This window comes from Euleptes europaea, chromosome 2 (assembly GCF_029931775.1).
Source record: "Euleptes europaea isolate rEulEur1 chromosome 2, rEulEur1.hap1, whole genome shotgun sequence".
In the NCBI taxonomy this organism is placed as follows: Eukaryota; Metazoa; Chordata; class Lepidosauria; order Squamata; family Sphaerodactylidae; genus Euleptes; species Euleptes europaea.
This window is the reverse complement of record NC_079313.1, coordinates 126,070-149,116: the sequence shown is the minus strand read 5'-3', so window position 1 is coordinate 149,116 and position 23,047 is coordinate 126,070. Positions and strand designations below refer to the sequence as shown.

Here is a 23,047-nt window from a genome sequence, read left to right as displayed (position 1 = left end):
ACCCCAGCGACATCACAGGGCCTCACATGTGGGAATGCTTCACTTGAGACCAGTGGGTGCTCGGCCCTGCCTCCGGTCCCCCTGCTCCCTAGAACTCGGACTTCTGCCTCCAGACAATTTCACCCAGGTCCCCTCCCCCAGGTATCACCACTCAATCAAGGATCACCTCATTCTCCAGGCGATAAATCATCTTCTCCAGATAGGAGCGACAGAGCCTATACCAGAGGGCATCTTAGGTCTACTCCATCCTTTTCTTGGTTCCCAAGAGAAATGGGGACACGAGGGCAATCCTTGACCCGAAATGGTTGAACAAACCGAACAAAGACAGACGGTTCCGGATGGAGACCTTCAGGCCAGCCGTGGCTGCAGTCCACAAAGGAGACTTTCGGGCATTGGTGGGCCTGCTGGAGGCTTGGCCTGCACATCCTGATCCTCCAACCTCAACAGTGCTTCCGGTGCTTTGCTGACACCGGCCATCATTTCCGGTGCTGGGCCCTCCCCTACGGGCCTGTCACCCCCCCCCCCCATCCCAGGTATTCATCACAGTGCTGTTTTCCCTGGCTGCAATTCTTCGTGCACAGGGAGTCTCTGTCTTCCCTTACCTGGACGACATCAGGTCCCCTCCTTTCCCCAGGCACTGCTGAATATGGACTGGACCATTCCCTGCCTTCAGACCAGGGCCTTTTTGGCCAGCTGGCAGAAGAGCTGCCTCCTCCTGCTGGCTGAGTGGCTCCTCCAACCTGAGAGTGGAGTCGAACACCTTCCTGGACGTGGTCTTCCTGCCAACTCCAGACCAGAGTACTAGTACAGCAGGAGTCTTTCTTGGCTCTGGCTGGCTCCCTGGGTATTCTGATGTCTTGCCAGGACGCTATCCCCTGGGCCAGGTTCCACACAGGCTCCCTGGGCATGCTGATGTCTTGCCAGGACGCTATCCCATGGGCCAGGTTTCACGCAGCGTCCCCTGCAGCGGAGTCTGTTGCCTTTCCAGAGGGAGATTGTGCAGCGTCTTCTGCTTTCTGTTCCCCTTCCCAAGCAGTTAATACAGGATCTCCAGTGGTGGATATCTCATAGAATCCTAGAGTTAGAAGGGACCACCAGGGTCATCTAGTCCAACCCCCTGCACAATGCAGGAAATTCACAACTACCTCCCACACACACACACACACACAGTGACCCCTACTCCATGCCCAGAAGATGGCCAAGGTGCCCTCCCTCTCATAATCTGCCTAAGGTCATAGAATCAGCATTGCTGACAGATGGTCATCTAGCCTCTTCTTAGAAACCTCCAGGGAAGGAAGGAGAGCTCACCACCTCCCGAGGAAGCCTGTTCCACTGAGGAACTGCTCTAACTCCGGGAAGGCTCCAGCAGGGATCTCCCCTGAGGGAGATCCCCCATCCCAGAACCCTGATCATCACTGATGCCAGTCTCCTGGGTTGGGGGGCCCTTTCTGTGGACAGGGTGGCTCAGGCATCATGGTCTCCAACCGTGGCGAAGTTGAGCATCAGTCAACTCGGACTCCGGGTGACTTTCTTCAGTCTTTGGGCCTTACAAGATTTGCTGGAGGGGAAGCGTGGTCCACACAGATAACAATGATGGCAAACACCAACAAAAATTGCCAAAGGAGCACCGATTCAATGCTGAGGAAACTCCGCTCCTACATCTGGCCAAGAACCGTCTGGCTTCCATCAAGGCCGTGATAAAGAGAGTAGCAGGCACTGCCTGGGCCTTAAGAGCCCCCCCCTTGAGGTATTGCCCCGACAGAACCAGCGCAGTACGAAAATCCAACCCTTTTCCCTTGTCTTCCAGGGAGGCCTTCCGTGGGCGCCAGGACATCTGTGTCTGCCACAGAAGGGTGGCTCTGAGGCGGCATAGGTCTGCCCTGCAAAGCCAGAGGGCCGGGAACCCCAGTGAGTGTGCGGGGTGACTCACTCTGTAAAGGGGCCTGCTACCTCAGCAGCGTTGAGGGGCTTCCCTTCACAGGGAACGGTGTGCCAGGCAGCCGCTCGGAGCCGTGTTGGTCGAGAGGCATCAGCAAGGTAGCTCCTTTGGGAGGGGAGTCCTGCTGCAGAATAATCCGTGGGCCCTCCTAGGGGTTCCATGGGTTGGGGCTGGCTCACCCTGGACCACTGGAGGATGGGAAGTCTGTCCTCGGACTGTGAAGTTCTCTCCTCAGTGGTCCTCGGGTGGGGCAGTCCCTCCCTCTCTCCCGTCAAGAGTCCCGGTGGAAGAACCTCAGTGGGCTGCCTTTTGCCGTCTCTCCTGTTCTTGACGGTCCTTTCTGTTTTCAGTTTAATCTTTGACTGTTGGAGTTTATGAGTCAATAAATTAAGTGATAGGAGTTGCACTGCTTCTGGACCAATCTGGGGATTGTGGGAGGAGCCCCTCCCATTAGGAGCTGTGCCCCACCCTAGGACCACTGAGAAGGGGGACTTCCCGGCAAAGGAACAGACTTCCCATTTTCACTCCTGGCTGTCTGGCAGGATGAGTCCTTCCCCAGCGCTGCCCCCATAAATGCCACCCCCCATATGCTCCCACCGTGACCCCCTCCCCCGGCTGCAGGAATGCATATGTGGGAAAGTGAGGCTCTGTCTGAGCAAGAGACCCCGTCTCTGCATGGCCGCTCACACTTATGCAGGGAGGGGGGAGGATAAGGAGGCAAACAGCAAGAATTCGGAGCACTTGGTAAAAAATCCCCTCCTCAGAGATCCTCTTAAGTTGCATGCGATATCCCAAATCCCAGCTACGCATGGCCCCTGGGCACAGGAAGAGTGTATATTATCATTGTAAAACAAGCTTCTGTCCCAAGGGTAAAAGGGCTGTTTACATGGTACAGGGGGGGTTTAACATCCGCATCAGGGACCTGAGACCAGACAATTCAGCTCTCCCACTCTCTGCTTAACCGCCAGTGGACCATCCCAAGCGGCCGTCAGCTTGGAAGATTTCAGAGGTTTTAATACCCTTCCTCAGCTCCCTTCCCTGGACTCAAGTAGGCCCACACCCGTTCTTATCATGCCACTGTTTGGAACCCCTCATCCTCCCTGAAGTTCGCTGGGTGGCCTTAGGCCAGGTCCCTCGGTCTCAGCTTAACCTACCTCACAGGGTTGTTGTGAGAACAGAATGGGGGAATGGACCAGGTTAGCTGCCTTCAGCTCCTGAAGGAAGGGTGGAGGTTAAAATGTAATAGATCTAGAGAAAGATTTCTATGGGAGAAGGCCTCTGAAAATGAACACATTGTCCAAATATCAGCATAAATGTTGTTTGCATAAATGTAAAGCCAGGCTTCATATTTTTTTAGATTTTGATTCTGGTTTGTTTCTCTAGTGCAGGGTCAGCAACCTTTTATAGTCAAGGGGCCAAATGACATCAAGATTCTCTTTCGTTTCCCTTTTAGGAAGCCTCCAAAAGAGGCCCTTCAGCCCCACACCGGCCTGGTGCCTGCCGTTCCCTTCGCCAACATCCCACATGTCCCCTCCCCGAGCGTTCTTTTTTCAGGAGCCACGTTTGGTTCCATGCTGAGCTGCATTTGGCTCTGGAACCGTCGGCTGTGGGCCTCTGTGCTCGTGGGCCGGGAGGAGCAAAGTCAGACGCGGCTGGGCTGAAAATCAGGCCTGTCTCACAGTTTTGATGGTGTCAGCTGAGTCTTGCCTGAGAATGTTAGTGTCTTGCCTGAGAATGTTCTTTTATAAATGTGTTAAATATCGTCACTGTTGTCTGAATTCCTGCAGGTCTGGGATCTCAGCGACATTGACAAAGATGGTCATCTCGACAAAGATGAATTTGCTGTGGTAGGTTTTCAGGATTCTCGCCGTTTGACCCCGGGGTCTCTGCAGGGACTGCTGGGCTGTGGGTTCTGCCGGTGTGAAAGGAGGCCCCATAGGGAATGCCCCTCCACCTCCTTAGGGGGTGGACCTCCCCCTTCCCCTGCTCTCCCTTGCCTTCTCCTGCCTCGCCGCCCTGATGCCGCTCGTCCTTGGAGCAGCCCTGCTGCATGTCACCCTCCTTGTTGCCCTCTGCAGACGTCTTTTCCCTCTGGGCCTTGCAGGCAATGCACCTGGTCTATCGCGCCCTTGAGAAGGAGCCCGTCCCCTCTGTCTTGCCCCCGTCTCTCGTCCCGCCTTCCAAGCGGAAGAAGATGCCCGCCTTCCCTGGAGCAGTCCCTGTTCTTCCTGCTAGCCCTCCTCCCCCCAAAGACAGCCTGCGCTCCACCCCCTCCCACGGCAGCGTCAACAGCCTGAACAGCACAGGGAGCCTCTCGCCCAAGCACAGCCTCAAGCAAGCTCAGGTGCGTGTGGGCCCCAGGCGGGAGGAGATGGCGCATGGCCCCATCTGCCCAGCCTAGCAGCGGCTGTCCGGTCTGTGGAGGGATGGCCGAAGTCTGACCTAGCACTACTGCCCGCCTGAGGGCTTCTTGGGACGGAGACCCCCGCCCTGTGAGCAGCCCCTGGGTTCTGGTCCCGCCCTCTCCTGTATCATTCAGGCCCTTTATGGGCAGAAGCCTCGGCGATGGGCGGCAGGCGGGCGGGCTGGCTCATCGTTGCCAGCTGGCATCCTCTGTGCCCAGTCAGTGACATTCTGGTTGTTTCAGGCCCCTGCGACCTGGGTGGTGCCGGTGACCGACAAGGCTCGCTATGACGAGATTTTCTTGAAAACAGACTTGGACCTGGATGGGTTTGTGAGCGGTCTGGAAGTGAAGGACATCTTCATGCACTCCGGTCTTTCCCAGAAGCTCTTAGCACACATATGGTAAAAATCTGTTTTGTTTCCCACAGCTTTTTGGCTAGTGTTAGGTGTTAATTAAGCAGTTGCTGTTCCAGAGAATGGGGGCGGGGAGGTGCCCCTCCGAGACTGTCCAAGCAGACGTTCTTCTGATTTCTGTAGAGTTAACTTTGGGCTCAGAGATGCAGTGCGATAACAGCAATTTCCTAACAGGGCCTTGGCCGACACGAGGCAGATGGGGAAGCTGAATAAAGACCAGTTTGCGCTCGCCATGTTCCTCATTCAGCAGAAGGTCAGTAAAGGCATCGATCCTCCGCAGGTGTTGCTCCCAGAGATGATTCCTCCCTCAGAAAGGAGCACTCCGGTACAGGTGAGCCACCCTGTTCTTAATATTGTCGAAGGCTTTCACGGTCAGAGTTCATTGGTTCTTGTAGGTTATCCGGGCTGTGTAACCGTGGTCTTGGAATTTTCTTTCCTGACGTTTCGCCAGCAACTGTGGCAGGCATCTTCAGAGTAGTAACACTGTCCTTCAGTGTTACTACTCTGAAGATGCCTGCCACAGTTGCTGGCGAAACGTCAGGAAAGAAAATTCCAAGACCACGGTTACACAGCCCGGATAACCTACAAGAACCAACACCCTGTTCTTCTTCGCCACTGGAACTATCTTGTAACGCTGCCTTGGAGCCCTGGGTTACCATCACCAAGATTCTTGCTCTGCTGCCAACTGATAGTTTGAAACATGCTTCTTCCAATGCGTTGGTTCTGAATGGTTTGTCCACTGGTGACCCTGGCAAAGGCCAGGAACAGGGGGATGGCTTTCCCAGCAAGCAATGCGGGGTGCGCCTGTCCTCTCCCTCCCATCCTCTGCCTTTCTATCACCCTCTGGCCAGGCCCCAGGGGTTGGAGGAGACTGGCAAGGCAAATGCTTCCGTTGGCTTCGATGCCCGTGCTCGCATCTCTCCTCGCCCAGGCGTTTCCCTGGGCCCTTTCTCTGCCATGCCGGAGCTGCAGTGACCCTGTCCTTTTCCCTCTAGACTCTCTCAGGCTACTTGGCCTCTGTAGGACCTGAGATCTCGACGCTCGCAGAAATGCGTCGTGTGAGTACCTGCAGTGCCCTGAGGATTGCAGCTTCCCCTGCACACACACCACCACCACCACCCAGCTTTCCGCAGCATGCCTCTTTGGATCTGCATCGAGGGCAGCGTAAAAACAGGCTCACCAAATCCTGGCCAGGCCGCTCTTCTCTTTCCTGTGGCCAGCAGTTGGCACCTTTTCGCTTGCACTCGCATCCTGCTCTCTTGCTTTGTTCACCCATTGCTTTATGGTTCTGCTTTGCCATTCTTTTGAGGCATGAAAGTCCCTTTTGCCGTAGGGGTCCCTTGCTTGCTTCACCTGAATGTCACCCAAGAGGCTGCTGTTCATTTAGCACAGGGAATAGGCCGTGGATTCTAATTCTGCTTGCCACCAGTTAGAAGGTTGGATTTAGAGGGGGAGCCATCCTGGAAATGCCATTCTTGAGCTTGAAAACAAGCTGGTTTTGTGAGGCTGGGGAAGCGTCTGGCTGACAAACTGTACCTCAGTAGGGTGTGCTGGTTTCTTACAGGACAGCTCGAGTTCCATCGGATCTGGGGAATTTACTGGTGTGAAAGAGCTGGATGACATCAGCCAGGAGATCGCACAGCTGCAGAGGTGAGTGGTGTGTGAGGGCAGCCTCGGCTGACAGCATCAGCAAGCTGCATGAGTTTGTGCTGTTTGTTTATAGAGCAGTTCCGAAGTTCATCATAACCTTTGTCCTCCCTTGCAGTGATGAAGAAGAAGAGTTGGTTTTTATATGCCGACTTTCTCTACCATTTAATGGAGACTCAAACCGGCTTACAATCGCCTTCCCCTCCCCACAACAGACACCCTGTGAGATAGGTGGGGCTGAGAGAGCTCTAAGAGAGCTGTGACTAGCCCAAGGTCACCCAGCTGGCTTCATGTGTAGGAGCGGGGAAACAAAACCAGTTCACCAGAATAGCCTCCGCCACTCATGTGGAGGAGTGGGGAATCAAACCCTGTTTTCCAGATCAGACTCCACCACTCCAACCACCGCTCTTAACCACTACACCACGCTGGCTGTTCTTGGGAGGTAGGCCATTCTCCTACTGTTCCACTGCAGAGAGCTGTGTACAGTACTGTCATTTATTTAAAAAATATGAGGTATTACTGTAGTAACCTTATTCTTAGCTGGGGACCTCAGACTAACAGAGCCAGCGTGGTGTAGTGTTTAAGAGGGGTGGTTTGGTGGACTCTGATCTGGAGAACTGGGTTTGATTCCCCACTCCTCCACGTGAGTGGTGGAGGCTAATCTGATGAACCGGATTTGTTTCCCCGCTCCTACACATGAAGCCAGCTGGGTGACCTTGGGCTAGTCAAAGTTCACTTAGAGCTCTCTCAGCCCCACCTAACTCACAGGGTGTCTGTTGTGGGGAGGGGAAGGGAAGGTGATTGGAAGCTGGCCTGATTCTTCCTTAAGTGGTAGAGAAAGTCAGCATATAAAAACCGACTCTTCTTCCTCCTCCTCCTCCTTCCTGAGGAAGTCTCATTACTGAGGAATTTAGGCTCTGACTTCTTAGGTCCAGCTGACTGCTCTGGGTTTGGGGAAATTTGATTTGCTACATTGCTAAAAATGCCAAGGACCCTGGCCCCATTCATTCATTCATAACATTCCTATCCTGCTTTTTCTCCTTGGGCTCAGTGCAGCAACCAAGCTGCAGGGAAAGAAAATTAATACAGATTAAAGAACACGAAGCCACCTCATACTGAACTCATACCCTTGGCCCACCAAGGTCAGTATTGCCTGTTTAGACTGGCAGCAGCTCTCCAGGGTCTCATGCTGAGGGCTTTCACATCACCTCCTACCTGATTCTTTTAACTGAAGATGCTGCCAGGGATTGAACCTGGGACCTACTGCATGCCAAGCAGATGCTCTACCAATGAGCCATGGCCCCTTCCAAAATACGCAAGTTTAAAAGCATTCAGATTTAATTGGAATTATTCAGTTTCTCAAGCGCTCGGCTGTACTGTATTGGAAGCAACACTCCCTCTGATGGTGCCATTGCGCTTTCCTCCTGCAGAGAGAAGTATTCTCTAGAGCAGGACATCCGAGAGAGGGAGGAGGTAATCCGGCAGAAGACGACTGAAGTCCAGGTACAGAACGTTGTGTGGTGGTGGCTAGACAGTCTGAGTAGGAGATCCAGGTTCAAAGGCCGCTCTGCCACTGAAGCTCCCTGGGTGACTTTCGGCCAGTCCCTCCCTCTCAGGCTCAACTGTCTTATAGGGCTGTTTTGCAGATGGAGGCTGAGAGGGGGATGGCCTGCCTCAGAGTGCACAGCTGGGCTTCGCGATGTGCCGCTCCGTCTGGAGGCCAAGGCCTTCCCCTGGCCCTGGCAGTCAGAGGCGTGCTGCTTCTGAATACGGAGGCTCCCTTCAGTCACCGTGGCTAGTAGCCAGGATGATCCTTTCCGCCGTGAGTCCTTCTTAAAGCCATAGTCCAGGAGCCACCAGCCTGCTCCTCCCATTTTTACCCATGGTTATTACTTACGATGCACTGCAGTGACCTGGAGGAAGAAGGAGCCAGCATATTTTCTGGGGGCAGAAGCTTCCCTTTTGGGGGGCAGCGACTTCTCCCCTTTGGAGACTTCTCCCACTGAGTGGCTTCTCACTACAGCTCTGTAGATTGTGGCTTAGAAGTTGGAATTCTGGCTGGTCATCCTTGCTCAGGAGTAGATTACTGCCTCTTTCTGCCCCTCCCCCAGAGAACCTCCCCTGTAGTGTAGCATCTCTCTCTGCAGCCGGCTAACCGACTTCTGAATATTCAGGATTTGCAAAACGACTTAGACCGAGAAGCCAGCAGCCTGCAGGAGATGGAGGCTCAGAAGCAGGATGCCCAGGACCGCCTGGACGAGATGGAGCAGCAGAAGGCCAAGCTGAAGGACATGCTGAGCGACGTCAGGCAGAAGTGCCAGGAAGAGACGCAGGTGGTGAGGAAGGGAGCCGGAGCCACCGGGGCGGGAGGGGGGGGCAGAAGACCGAAGCAGCTGGGCCCCGGAGGGAGCTGGAGGGCCAAACCTGGTGCTTTTAGGGGGGGGCATCTCATAAGGGGCTTCAGCGTAAGCCGATGGCCATGTTACATTACACTCCCCTGTGGGTTTTGTGTGTAAGGGTGTACATTGCTTGATCCACAGTTAACGTAGAGAATTAGTTGGATGTGGTGACCAATGACTGAGAAACTAAATGAATTCTTCTCATCTGTCTTCACTGTTGAAGATACAGGGCAGATTCCTTCTCCTGAGCAGAGATTTTGGAGAGGGAAGAATGAGGAACTGGGCAAATAGTGGTAACAAGGCAGGAAGTCCTAGAACGTCTAGACAAACTGCAAACTAACAAGTCACAGCTACCAGACGGCATACATCCTAGAGTTCTTCAATAACTCAAATGGGAAATTGCTGCCACAGCAGGTGCCCAGCTTGTGAGGTTCCCAAGTGAATGCACCTTTGGAGGGTAATTCTGCTTTTCCTGAAGGATCTGGGCCCTTGGTCAGCTTGTGAAATAAGGAAACCCGTCTTCCATTTTTGGTATCGTTCGTTAGCTTATTATTTTTTTCCTACTTTGAAGTCCGAATAGTGTTGCACTCTTCTTTCAGATTTCATCATTAAAAATGCAGATTCAGTCCCAGGAGTCAGATCTCAAATCCCAGGAAGATGACATCAGTAGAGCAAAAGTAGAACTGAATCGTCTGCAGCAGGAAGAGACCCAGCTAGAGCAGAGCATCCAGGCTGGGAAAGTGCAGCTGGAAACCATCATAAAATCTCTGAAATCAACTCAGGAAGAAATCAGTCAGGTCAGGCACAGCCTCAGTTGATGTGTCCTCCTCTTCTCCCCCTAGAGTCAAGGGCATTTCTACATTGAGCATTTCTTGGGAGGCAAATCTGTGGGGCCAACCATGTTGTTGTTTCTAGGAGTAGGTTGGATAGCTGTGTGAGCCTGCTGCCCCCAAGACAGCCGAGAATTTGCGGCAGGTGTTTGCACAATCCGGAGTGGTGTAGTGGTTAAGAGCGCTGGTTTGGAGCGGTGGAGTCTGATCTGGAGAACCAGGTTTCATTCCCTGCTCCTCCACATGAGCAGCAGAGGCTAATCTGGTGAACCGGGTTGGTTTCCCCACTCCTACACATGAAGCCAGCTGAGTGACCTTGGGCCAGTCACAGCTCTCTTAGAGCTCTCTCAGCCCCACCTACCTGTCAGGTCCTCTAGCCAACCTAGGTCGTCTCAAAAAGTCACTCGCTCAGACAGGCATGTCAGAAGCAGGTAAACGTTTATTGAGAGCATCTAGTAAGCATGGATAAACTGCAGCTCCGAAGCTGCCAATACAGGCCTGGGCTGCAAAGCCTAACTTAAAGCATGGTTACACGATTACATCACAGGTGCAAGATCAAACGGCTTGGGAAACAGCGAGATAGCAGAGCACAGGGGAAAGGAGGGAAGAAGGAGTGAAACAGGAATCTAAACACGGCCTGGCCGTTAGCTACTCAAGGTCGGGACTCGGGAGGGGTGAGGAACAGGGAGTGGGAATCACAGAGCAACTGAAAAGCAAAGACAGGCCTAAAACATGTCAAGAGCCTGAACCAGGATCTGACCGCTTGTACGGGCCAGACCTAACAACAGAGTAGAACGAAACAATTCTGAGTTGAAAGAAACAATTCAGCAGACGTCCTCACACTACCTCACAGGGTGTCTGTTGTGGGGAGGGGAAGATGGTTGGTTTGATTCTCCCTTAAGTGGTGGAGAAAGTCAGCATATAAAAACCAGCTGGCTATGGCTTGGACCTGCCATGGCCGTTTTGCTGTGTCGTTAATGCAGGCAAGAAGCAAGCTTGCCCGGCTGCAGGAGAGCCATCAGGAAGCCAGCAGAAACATCGATCAGTATAATGAAGCCCTGAATGGAGTCCACGGTGGCAGCATGACCAACCTGGCTGACCTGAACGAGGGAAACCCACCGAAGGACCGGGGCAGCTTTGGAACCTTGGTAAGGATGCTGTTAAGTGCAGTGGTTAAGGGCGGCGGACTCCAATCTGGAGAACCGGCTTTGGTTCCGCTCTCTTCCCGTGAAGCCTGCTGGGTGATCTGGGGTCAGTCAAAGGTCTCTCAGAACTCTCTCAGTCCCACCTTCCTCACAAAGGTGCCTGTTGTGGGGAGGGGAAGGGAAGGCGAATGTAAGGCACTTTGAAGCTTCTTAACATAGAGAAAAGTGGGGTATAAAAACCTACTCTTCTTAATTCTGATCGGCCCGATCCAGAGAGTTTGAAGCTGAGAGAGATGGTTCCCAGCAGAGACAGCATTTGAGTTGGGGGCTGCCTGGTTTAGAGTCTGGTCTCTTAGCTTCTACATTATGCAACATTGCTTAGTGGCCTGAGGATCATATTGCAGACAACAGATTCTCCTGGGCAGGTTTACGTAGGTCAGCGCGAGAAGGAAATCCTTGCCCTAGGAAATCTGATCCCATCGGAACAGGAGGTCTGAGGGCTGTGTGGAGTTCAGACGTGGGTTCTTCTGCACAGTCTCAGGCTTGGGTTGGAAGTTACTCACCTATTGCCGCTCTTGCTGGAATTCATCATTCTGAAGAAAGTTGTTTGGCAGGGAGGCGAGGGGGGAAGATCCCGCTTGCCAGGTATCTGGCCCACCTGGTCTTTCTATTTTTCATTTATTTAGTGTGCTAGCCCAAGAGTCATAGCAAGTAATACAGTAAAACAGTATAATAATTGCAATACATATAACCAATAAAATAAATGTGATGTTATACTTCAGTTTTTAAATAACAGACAGCCATAATAACACTTAAGGATCAGGACCAGCATTTAAAACCCCGGAAATAACATAGTGTTGTTAGCAATATTTGGCAACCTAAATCAAATGTCCGCCCAAGAATCTCCCAATTGCCGGATGTTTCCGCGTCTGATGGCAGGACGATCCGTTCAAGAACAAGGCCCTGTTCTTCGGCGGCGGCAGCAGCAGCACCCAGGAGCTGCACGTGGACCCCTTCCAGGCCGAAGACCCGTTCCGGTCAGACCCCTTCAAAGGAGCAGACCCCTTCAAAGGCAGTAAGTATCCCCTGGAGGGGATGGGCCGGCCGGAGAGGGGTCAGCTCAGCATCAGCTCTGCTCAGCCTGTCAGTTGCCACCGTCTGTCTCTCCGCTCTACCCAGGCGACCCCTTCCAGAACGACCCTTTCGCGGAGCAGCCGGCTGCAGCAGCTGGTAAGCCCCACGCACACCCTCCTCTGTGGGGCCCTGGCCTTTTTGCCGCATTAAGAATCAGAAAGTGTTCCTTCTCTGGGGAGTGGGGGAGACCATCCAGTGGAGTCACCTGTGCCTGCCCAAAGAAGAGGGCTAAAATATAATCAGGCTGTGTCCACTCAGGTACTCAGGTGTGGGTGATGGAATTTCAGCTCATTACAGCTCTGTTGGGAGCACATGGCATCATCAGCCAAAAAGGCAGATTATTGCCCCTTGAAATTTAGAAAGTTTGACAATGGGGAGAGGACTTGGGAAAGGGCTCTGTTCCAATTGGTTTCCCCCTTTGGACTGATCCCCTGATGGTCATTTAATGTTTGGTAGGTCAGAAAGTGGAAAAGGCCCTCCCCTCTGGAGGGATGATGCGTCTCGGTGCGTGTAGCTGTTAATTTGTCTGTTCTGCTTCTGCCAGATCCATTCGGAGCAGATCCATTTAAAGAAAGTGACCCGTTCCAGACTTCTGCGCCAGAGGATTTCTTTAAGAAGCCTGAGAAAAGTGATCCATTTGTGTCTGACCCATTCTCAAAAAATCCCACGCTGCCCTCGAACAAAGTAAGGACGATGGGCCTTGCCCCGCAGGGAGCTTTGGTGATGGGTGGAGGCTCGTGCCTCATCTGCCAAGAGCTCTGGGGGGGTGGTAGAGGGGATGGGAACAGCCCTTTCCTCTAGCACTGGGAGGGGCAAAGCACGCCATTCCCTGAACATGCGTGACCCTCTTCTCGTTCTGCTCCTGTGTTGCAGCCTCACAGCTTTGAGAACTCCGATCCTTTCATGACAGCGAGTCTCTCTTCGAAAGGCCCAGGTACGAGGAAAGGGCCCTCTGGACTAGCTGTTTTCTCAGGTGCTGCGTTGCACCGTTGCAAATTCACAATGACGTTCTCTTTCCTTTCTTAAGCTGTTCTGCTTGTATTCCTTTTCCTACTTGCAAAAAGTCACCAGGGGTTGCTTCAAGTTCTGCCACACCCTACAGTTTGAGCTTTGCCCTGAAGGACGGGCATGCTGCGGGTACTGGGGCACAGCTGCATGCCATTCCCAAGATGCTCCCGTTCAGTGAGCCTCTGTTGGCAGCACTGCGTGGGATCCTGGCTTGTCAGAGCTTCCTGGCCCAGCCTTGCCAGGAGCTTGTCCTCCAGGGTAGACACTTAAAAGGAGCTGGTTGGAAGTCATGGGCTTGTTAATGTTTTGGTTTCAGATCTTTTTGGGACGTTGGATCCCTTTGGCAGCGGTGCTTTCAATAGCAGTGAAGGATTTGCAGATTTTAGCCGAATGTCAAAGGTAAGTTTCTTCCAGAGAACCAGCACTTCCTAAAGACTGTCCCCCTTTCAACACTGAACAGAGATTTCACCACCGCGTCTCTTACAACTTGACTTGATGCCTCCTCGTCTGGCAATATTGGCGGTTTTCATTGTGCCCCAGGCTGGTTTGGAGCGGTGGACTCTGATCTGGAGAACCAGGTTTGATTCCCCACTCCTCCCCCACATGAGCAGCGGAGGCTGATCTGGTGAACTGGATTTGTTTCCCCACTCCTACACATGAAGCCAGTTGGGTGACCTTGGGCTAGTCACAATTCTGCCCGACATCTCTCAGCCCCACCTACCTCACAGGGTGTCTGTTGTGGGGAGGGGAAGGGAGGGTGATTGTAAGCCAGCTTGAGTCTCCCTTAAGTGGTGGAGAAAGTCGGCATGTAAAAACCAGCTCTTCTCCTCCTCCCTCCCTCCCACCAGGGGGCAGTGTCTGCCCTGTCCTCTGAGGCTTCGGCTTCGCTGGTCAGAGCTGCCAGGCTAGCAGCTGGTTGCAGGTGGTGGCTCCCAGCGGCTCTTATTGCAGTGCCAGGCTGGCTGCTGAGCTGCAGCTGGGAACGGGGCCTGGCTGCCTTGGACATCTCTGTTTCCCTTCCTGAGCAAGTGCGAACATCCCCGGGGGGGGCCAGGGTGGGTGCCTCGGGGAAATCCTTCCAAATTACTGGGTCGGGTTCTCGGGCTTGTCTGTTGTTCCTGCAGTGTAGAGTGTGGGGCTCTGGGCTGCTTCTCATTTTCAGAGAGGCTGGGTCCAGGAGTCTCGGTTGTGATCCGAGCGGTGGCAGCCATCCAGAGAGAAGTCAGATGTGCTTGGTGCCAGGGAAGAGGTGAGCATGTACTAGGGAATACAAGCCCGGGGCATTTCCCAGCACTTTGCTCACCTCTTCCCTGGTGCTGCGCCTCACGTGTCTGAAACTACCGAAAGTTCCACGAGCAGTTTGCGACGTGGCATGAGGAAGGACTCGCTTTATGAAGGGAGGGGGCAAAGTCGTATGAAGCATTTGTAAGCTGCCTTCTGACCATTACTCCATCAAGTTCAGTGTTGTCTACTCTGACCCACAGCAGCTCTCCAGGGTCTCAAGTGGTGGTCTTTCACATTACCTTCTGCCTGAGCCTTTGAACTGGAGATGCTGGGGAGTGAACCTGGAACCTTCTGCATGCCAAGCAGGTGCTCTGCCGCTGAGGCACGGCTCCTTGGGTCTGGAGTCTCCCGACTCCTCTTTGCAAAGCCCGCATTGTGTCATGTGGCTCATTCCAAGTGGTGGTTTCACCAGGGAAACAGTTAACAGACTGGACCATGGACACCTTCGCAGGCTTTGCTCCCACCGCGGCAGCTTGAACCGGCCTCTCTTTCTTGCAGCCTCCAGCACCAGATCCGTTCAACTCCTCTGTCGGAGGGGGTGGCTTTCCAGATGACCCCTTCAAGAGTAAGCCCGACACTCCTGCTCTGCCGCCAAAGAAGAACATGCCCCCCAGGCCCAAGTTACCAAGCGGTAAGTCCTCTTTCCTTTTTGGGTCCTTAGGAACCTGTGGCAGGGAATAGATTGACTTCTCCAGCAAGGTGGGCTGGTTTTGGGCTTGGTGTCTCCAGGACTTCTGCAGTGGGCAGGCTGTGGCACCGCGGCCCCTTCTGTCCTCCGCTCCCATCCTGGGCGCCTGGGACTGCTGTGGCCCATCCCTCGGCCGTGTGTCGAAGCAATGCAACCTTTCTTTGCATGCTGAAAACACATGGGATTCAGTCCTGCAGCCGGCGCTGTTCTATATTGCTTGGTTATATTCTGTTGGATATTCATACCATATTTCCTCAAATGGAAGAGTTTTTAAATAAGTATGCCACTTAACAAACATCTTGTATTTGCATACAGTGCCCAATAACAATTTTTTGTGTGCGTGTATAACATTTTAAAGTGGTCTTCTTACATTCAAAGTTGTCTTCCTTTTGAATAAATATGGTAGTATGTATGTATTTATTTACTTCATTTATACCCTTTTCCCTGCTGGGGACTCAAGCAGAGTTCAGCATTCTCCTCTCCTCTGTTTTATCCTCACAACAACCTTGTGAGGCAGGTTAGGCAGAGAGTGTGTGAGTGGCCCAGGGTCACCCAGGAAGCTTCCATGGTGGAGGTGGGGATTTCGAGTCTGGGTCTCCCCGGTCCTAGCCCAACACTCTGATTGCTGTACCTTCCTGGCTGCCATAATTGTAGGAATCAAATAAAACAACACTAGGCTATGTAAACTAACATTTTATATTGACAAAAATAATCATAGTCACAATAAGGGTCAAATGTACCAATGGAAAATAATACAAGTTAAACGCAGATGCGCCCACCCCACCAAAGAGGTAAAATTAAATCAAGTCCAACAGGTATTTTTACCTCTTTGGTGAAGTTGGGTGGCGCATCTGCGTTTAACTTGTATTATTTTCCATTGGTACGTTTGACCCTTATTGTGACTACGATAGTCAATATAGAATGTTAGTTTACATAGCCTAGTGTTGTTTTGTTTGATTCTTGCATCTTTGTATACAACACTTATTTTTCTGTCATAATTGTAGGGCAGCCACTTTTTGAGGGTTCCCCCCCCCCAACCGAGTGCCTGGGCTGCACATATTTTAAATACATAATAAGTACCTTGGACGTATCAAACCAAGGTAGGGCTATGACAGTGGGCCGTGAGCTGCTGCTGTGGGAAGCTCTCCAGCAGTGTGTGGACACACCGCTGCCCCCCTGGCTCTGTGGACGTTCCGAGGTGGCTGCTGGGCTGAGCCATTGGTGGACTTCTTGCCCCCCCCTCCACTGACACGTCTGGGCCGCTTTAAAAATCATCTCAGCCCGCAGCCGTCAGCACTTCCTGCTACAACGAGTTCCATAAACAAACTGTTCATCGTATGAAGAACTTCCCTTTACCTGTCCTGAGTCTTACTTCCTGTCCTATTTTGTTGGGTGACCTTGAGGTTTTGTGTTATACGAGGAGAAAAAGGTCTCTTTCTGCATGCCTCCGCACCATTCGTACTCTGACACACCTGTGGTCCTGGTCCCTGGATGGTTCGAGAAACTCCGCTGGCCTGGCAGGTTCCCATCCTTGGCAGCATCCAGGACTTGTCAGTCACTGGTGTTACTTGGGCATGAAAGGCTTCTGACTGTAAAGGCTTCACTTCAGTTTTGGGCACCACAATTTAAGAAAGATGTAGAAAAGCTGGAACGTGTCCAGAGGAGGGCAACCAAGATGGTGAGGGGGTCTGGAGACCGAGTCCTATGAGGAAAGGTTGAAAGAGCTGGGTATGTTTAGCCTGCAGAGGAGAAGACTGAGAGGGGATATGATAACCATCTTCAAGTACTTGAAGGGCTGTCATGTAGACGATGGTGCCGAGTTGTTTTCTGTTGCCCCAGAAGGTCGGACCAGAACCAACGGGTTGAAATTAAATCAAAAGAGTTTCCGTCTAGACATTAGGAAGAATTTTCTAACAGTCAGAGCGGTTCCTCAGCGGAACAGGCTTCCTCAGGAGGTGGTAAGCGCTCCTTCCTTGGAGGTTTTTAAGCAGAGGCTAGATGGCCATCTGTCAGCAATGCTGATTCTATGACCTTAGGCAGATAATGAGAGGGGGGCATCTTGGTCATCTCCTGGGCGTGGAGTAGGGGTCATTGGGTGTGGGGAGAAGGTAGTTGCAAATTCCCTGCATTGAGCAGAGGGTTGGACTAGATGACCCTGGTGGTCCCTTCTGTGATTCTGTGAGTCTACCTGTTATGATGCTCCCCCCCCCAAAAAAAACCTCTTGTTTTGTGAAGTGACAGCTAGCCTGCAGGGGGTGTTCAGAGAATCCTCAGAGGGGCTGCTAAGGCTGGGTGCCGCTCCTTTTGACCCGCTGTTGGCTTGCACCACAGATGTAAGTGGCAGAAGGTGCAACGAGGGAGTTGTGCCACCCAAGGGTTCTCTTTCCAAGCATGCCTGGCTTGAGCCTGGCGCTGCACGTTGAGTGTGGGGCTGGTTTCTTACGCTGGTCATGTTTGGGGGGGGGTTGTAATTGGAATCTGCTGCAACCAGCCAGTTTAACAGAGCTCTCTTGGAAGTGCCAGCTGGTTATTAGGATTGCCTGTTTGTTGTTTTCTGATAGAAATCTGTCAGAGCTCACTGCATACGAGTTTCTAGGTAAAAGATGTTGAATCCTCAAAGAGAGAAACAGATTTTTTGTTGTTGTTTAAAGCGCAGGAAGTCTCTGTGTGGGTGCCAGTGATTGTCAGTCAGTTCAGTCTCTCTGGGCTGCTGCGACCGTGGGACCAGCTGCAGCAGCTCCACCCTGACCCACTTCCTCTCGGCACCCTTCCTGCTGCGGTTGGAACCGCGCTGCTCTCCAGAGATATCGAGGGGGAACCTGTGCCACTCACCAGCGAGTGACCTTCAGCCCCGGGTTACGTGCCAAAGGCCAGGGACCTTCTGGGTCGGGCGACGGGGGTTCCAAAAGCCACCCCCCTTGTTTGTAAAGCACTTGCTCGGCTTTGGCGGTGCCATTTCCTCTGCACTGGAGGGCTTCTGGACCCGCTCGTATGGTCTCTCCCCACTTTTCTCTCCAGTTCACATCAAGTGCTTCACGTGTGAGCGTACCCCTCAGGCATTCTCTGCTTCCCCGTCTCATGGGACAAAGGGGGCCTTTCCCGTCTCCGCCTCGAGAGGGCTGAGCTCCTGTGTTTTCTCTGCTGGGGGAGATGCCTGAGGTGGGGGGTGCAGGGAAGCCCTGCAGAGGAGCGGGGCTGAGAAGGCCACTGGGCACCCTGAAGCATGGACCAGGGCAGGCAGGCAGGAGTTCAGAAGTGCAGTCCTTTGGTGCAGTCCTTGTGTGGTGGAAGAGCCTGGCAAGGGGGTCTGTCAAAATGGTTTTCCTGCCTCCAGGGATCCCCAGGAGGAGGGGCCCACCCAGCATTTGGGGAATCACCCCCGAAGGACGACTGAGGGCAAACCAGAACGCTCTGTGTGAGTTCAGGGTGTCTTTGTGAGCTGATCACTGGGCATTTCGCGGATTCACTTTGCAGATTGCCATGCCTGAAAGGTGCTTCACTCCCCCCCCTCAAAGGGACTGTCTTGTTCTGTGAGAGCACCTAGAACAACAAAACAGCCCACATCTTTTATCACTTGTGGTTGAAAAAGGAGGTGACCTTTACTGTTTCCCTCAGCAGAGATCTGAAGCAGGCAGGGCCACACTCCTCTTCTAGCCAGAATTATGGGGCTGTTGCAGATGTTTACCGTTACAAAGCACCAAGATAAAGTGAGGCCGTTGTGCGTGTGCATGCGCACGCATGTGTACGTGTGTGAGCATCAGAGATGCTCACTTCCAGAGTGGTTTGCTACCAGATTTTCCCTCTAAATTTAGATAACCTCGAGTAGATGCTGAGCGTTATGGTCCTGCTCCTGGTTCTTGCAGGCTGCTCCTCTTGTGCAAGCTGGCATCTCATATCAGTGGTTAACACCTCTGCTTTTAAGTGGAGGGCCTCAGTTCCGTTCCCACTCCGGGGCGGAAATATTAACACTTTCCATAACATGCAAAAATAACAAGAGTTCGACAAGGTGAAGACCATGTATCTGTAGTTGGTCACTTGGGCAAAGTTCAGGGGGCAGTCAAATGATACCTTCATCTTAGAGCTAGTTGGTGTACAATGTGTATGATACAAGCTTCCAGGTTACCCAGGACTCTTCCTTATTCTCAGTGGACTAAAAATAAGAGGGAGGGAGGGAGGAGATGCCTTTTGGGAAAGGACCAGGGATTCATTTCAGTCTTAAAATAGAGCGAGAGAGAAAAACCCTTGTCCATCTCAGAACTGCACCTTGTATCAAAGATCTCAGACAGTAATGTGGTGGGAGGACGGAGAGGCCATACTTATATTTCCAGAGAGCGAGAGCGAGAGACCCCGTTACATTGAACAGGTGGGCTTTGTGGTCCAGGAGTGGATAGGGGCAGCCAGTGAGAGAGGCGATTGCAGGTAAATGCAGCATTCGTGGACTTTAAGAATCGATTGAACGGACTGCCTGTGTGGAGCCTCCCAAGGGCCTGATGGCGAGCCCGAGGCTAGCTGTGAGCCAGAACCCCATCTTCAGAGGGGGGGGGGTGTCCTGCAGGACAGAGGCATCTCATGCCTGTCAGCATCAGTGAGGGGAAGGGTGGAGCAGCTAGCTGATTGCCTTACCTTGCAGGAGGGAGATCAGAAAAAGATCAGAAGGAGATAGGGCAGAAACTACAGCCAAGCCTCAGAGGAAAACTCTGAAAGTGGCACTGAGAACTGAGCTCTCTCTACCCAGATGGCAAAATTAAGGTCCCTGGGCCAAGAGAGCAGAGGGTGCCCTCAGCTGATATTTGCAATTTTTCTTGTACAAAACTGAGGCATTTATAACTTTTAAATTCCATAAATATGTCAAATATTGCAATTTTATAGGATAAGTAAGTTATAAATGATGCATCTTATGTTGTTAGAGCAGTAAAATTAGTTTATTGTGTGCAGAGGGGGGAATGGCAGGGGATGCGCCCCGGGCAGAGGCGAGGCCTGCCCTGGCACTGATGCTGGGAGTGAGGCACCGTGTGGAGGAGCTGGGCCTCACTGGACTCTCCCATTTCCCCCCCCCCACACACACACACACACGTGGGAATAACCCCCAAGTTAGACCCCGGGCACTTCCTTCCCCCGCCACCTGGGCAGTCTCTCCCACCTCACCCCACCCCACCCCCGAGAGCTGGGGGGGGGCTGTTGTCCCTGCAGCTTGGTAGCGGCACTTGGCTGTGGTTCATCTTCATTTTGCTGAAGTGAGCCTTCGGTGCGGTTTGTGCGCACTCCTTGGGCAACTGCTGAAACTGTTGTGGTTTCACATGAGGGATCTGTTTTGCTTTGGGGGGTCAGGGGGGGGGAGAAACTATTTCCTCAAATCTAGGAGCCGGCAGTCAAAAATAACATCCCTTGAAGTAACAGCAGCATGTTGTTTGCAGCAATTGGCACCCCCCCTCCCCCAGTCAAGAGCGTGCCTCTGGTGTCTCCGGCCGTTTCCTTCACGGAGGAGGCGGGGGGGGCTGGGCTGGGGGGGGGAGCGGGTTTTCCTTCAGACTTGTACATTTTGTGTTGGTGGCTTATTTTTTTAGCAGCCAGATGTGTGTGTTGAATAATCTAGGTGTGGGGGTTATTTGGGGGGGGGTTTGCTAATTATAGACCCTGTAGAGACAGAAGAAGTGTGTCCCGGCCCATCTCTGAAAAGCTTTCCTCTTTGGCCAGCATAATGTAGCCAGCTCCAGGGCCTTGTGGGGGGTGGGGGGTCCATCTGGGGCTAGAAGCAAACGTTTTAGCCTTCCTGGGGGAGGGTTAGTTTTTTTTCTGTGGTAAGTAACTCCCTTTCTTTCTTTCTTTCCCCCCCTCCCCCTCCTCCTTTTTCTCTCAACCCTTCCAGGTAAAAGTACTCCTGTAAGCCAACTTGGGTCTTCCGATTTTGCCAAGCCCCCCGATCCATTCCAGCCATTTGGGTTTGACAGCAGTGACCCGTTTCAGAGTAAAAAGGGGTTTGGGGACCTATTTAGTGGAAAGGACCCGTTTGCTCCTCCTCCTCCCTCTTCAAGTAAACCTTCTAAAGACTCTTCCCGGGGGTTTGCTGACTTCAGCTCTGTAAGTTGAACTCCCTCCCTCCATCCCTCCCTCCCTCCCTCCCTCCCTCTCTGAGCCATCAGAGCCCCTCCCTCTGCTCCTGGGCCTTGGGGGGCTTTCTGTTTCAGTCGCGTTCTCCCCCCCCCCACCTTTCCACTGACTCGTGTCTCGCAGTCCCTCGGGCTTCCTGCCTGCCTGCCTTCCCCATTAGTTAGTGCTGTATTAATCTGTATGTTACAGACTGACTTGCCAATAAAAGAGCTCTGAGTTTGATGCCGCTCGTTGGAGAGGTTCGTCTGCTTGCTTCTAGCATTCCTCCTCCGTTGTATGCCGCCTTGTCTCTTCACTCCCGTCCCTTCCGGCAGGGCTCAAATCTTTGCACTGTGTTGTTGCACTGAGGTTGGGGGGAGGGGGAGCTGCAGCAGCAGCTTTTCAGCTTCTACTAACAGCCCTGCTCAGGGGTATAGAGCTGTGCATGCGCAAAGCCCTCAGTTCAAATCCTGGCATTTCCAGTTGGAGGCAGCTCTCTGGCCACTGGTTTTGGGGGTAGCTAGATTTGAAATCCGGCAGCACCTTAGAGACTGACAAGATTTTCAGGGTGTCAGGGCTTAGACTCTCAAAAGCTCATACCCTGAAAATCTGGCTGATCTCTCAGGTGCTCCTGGACTCGAATCCCGGCTGTCCTACTGCAGGCCAATGCGGTGACCATCCGGTCACTGGTTTTGGAGGAAAAAAAACCCTCTGCCTGAGACCCTAGAGGCAGCACCAGATAGGGAACAGTTTTGAGCTTGATGGACTTGGTATGTGGGCACCTTAAGATGTACCAAAAGGTACAGAAACATGTTAAAAGTGCAAGTTGACTGTAAGCAGTTCAAATTACTTTTCGTTTGTGAATTGGCCTGGTTTTGATTCAAACAGAAGGAAGGATAAAAATATTGTGGCCCCTGGGAATATGGATATAAAACCTACAGACATTTTCAGATGCTTCCAGTTGGCCTCTAGGTGGGCTTACTGTTGAGAGAATAATTTTCCGGTGGAAATCAGTAAAGTCTTTCATTTAGGAAAGGATGACAGACACTGTGGCTCAGTGTGTAGAGCCTCTGCTTGGCATGCAGAAGGTCTCAGGTTCAATCCCCAGGGGCATCTCCAGTTAAAGGGGACTAAGCAAGCGGGTGATGTGAAAGACCTCCCTGAGACCCTGCAGAGCCACTGCCGGTCTGTCTAGACAACACTGACTGATGGACCGAGGGGGGGGGGTTCTGATTCAGTAGAAGGGCAGCTTCATGTGTGTTCATGTGTGATGGGCCCCAGAGGGGGAGGGGTGGGCCGCAGAGCTTCCGAGGGAGCCTTCAGAGGAGACAGCGTGTTTTGTCAGCTCAGCGGTGTGTTTCCTACCGCTCTGCTCCCCAGCAGCAGAAGAGCCTTGTAAGTTGGAGGGAGGCTCCTTCCCAGGGCTGGAGGGAGGCTCCAGACTTTGCAGAGCCATGCAGTAGGACGAAGGGAGTGGTGCAGGGCAGAGGCCGGAGCTCAGCTGGTTGCAGAAGGTCCCCAGTTCAGTGGTGAGCGCCTTTAGCAGCAGGGTTCTGCCTGAGACCTGATATCAGAGTAGGCAGCGCTGAGCAAGGCAGACAGGCTTGAGAAAAGGAAGCGGCACTGCTTTGGGAGCTCTGGGATTCTGGTTTCGTTTGTCGCCATTGTCAATCCAGTAGAGCTGGCAGGGGCCTTGACAGAGAGCTCTTAGTGTGGCCTAGGACTGGGACCTAGGCATGGAAGGATAGGGTTTGGTGGCAGGGGCCCATTTCAAATATTTAGAGACAACCTCTTGCCTTCAAAGCAGCACGGAGGAATGAGAGCAGAATATCCTAAATGGGAGCGCAAGGTCAGCAACGGAGTCAGGAGGTAGCTGCGGAATTTCCTTTCTCAGTGGCTGGCTCACCATCTGTCAGGGGTAATTCAGGAACAGGTTCTTCTGCTTGAGGGTGAGTCACAAAAGGTGTTTCCAACATGCATGATGAGGATAGTAGAACTTGAAATGAAGAGAAATTCCAGTGAGAAATTCCAGAGGGGCCGCTGTGTTAGTCCCAACGTGGGTCCCGTGT

The 23,047-nt window shown here is 52.7% G+C and overlaps 1 protein-coding gene across 1 annotated transcript in view; it reads left to right on the top strand.

Annotated features, from left to right (window-relative positions):
• The window catches only part of EPS15L1 (epidermal growth factor receptor pathway substrate 15 like 1), a 45,221-nt gene that overhangs the window by 13,851 nt on the left and 8,323 nt on the right, over nt 1–23,047 (top strand). The window contains exons 6-22 of the mRNA XM_056867538.1: nt 3,727–3,786; nt 4,044–4,283; nt 4,587–4,744; nt 4,931–5,087; nt 5,752–5,814; nt 6,321–6,406; nt 7,834–7,906; nt 8,578–8,739; nt 9,402–9,599; nt 10,616–10,780; nt 11,717–11,852; nt 11,957–12,007; nt 12,456–12,595; nt 12,785–12,845; nt 13,236–13,318; nt 14,702–14,834; nt 20,758–20,969. Coding sequence (XP_056723516.1) covers nt 3,727–3,786; nt 4,044–4,283; nt 4,587–4,744; nt 4,931–5,087; nt 5,752–5,814; nt 6,321–6,406; nt 7,834–7,906; nt 8,578–8,739; nt 9,402–9,599; nt 10,616–10,780; nt 11,717–11,852; nt 11,957–12,007; nt 12,456–12,595; nt 12,785–12,845; nt 13,236–13,318; nt 14,702–14,834; nt 20,758–20,969 — 2,178 coding nt within the window. The remainder of the gene's footprint in view (nt 1–3,726; nt 3,787–4,043; nt 4,284–4,586; nt 4,745–4,930; nt 5,088–5,751; nt 5,815–6,320; nt 6,407–7,833; nt 7,907–8,577; nt 8,740–9,401; nt 9,600–10,615; nt 10,781–11,716; nt 11,853–11,956; nt 12,008–12,455; nt 12,596–12,784; nt 12,846–13,235; nt 13,319–14,701; nt 14,835–20,757; nt 20,970–23,047) is intronic.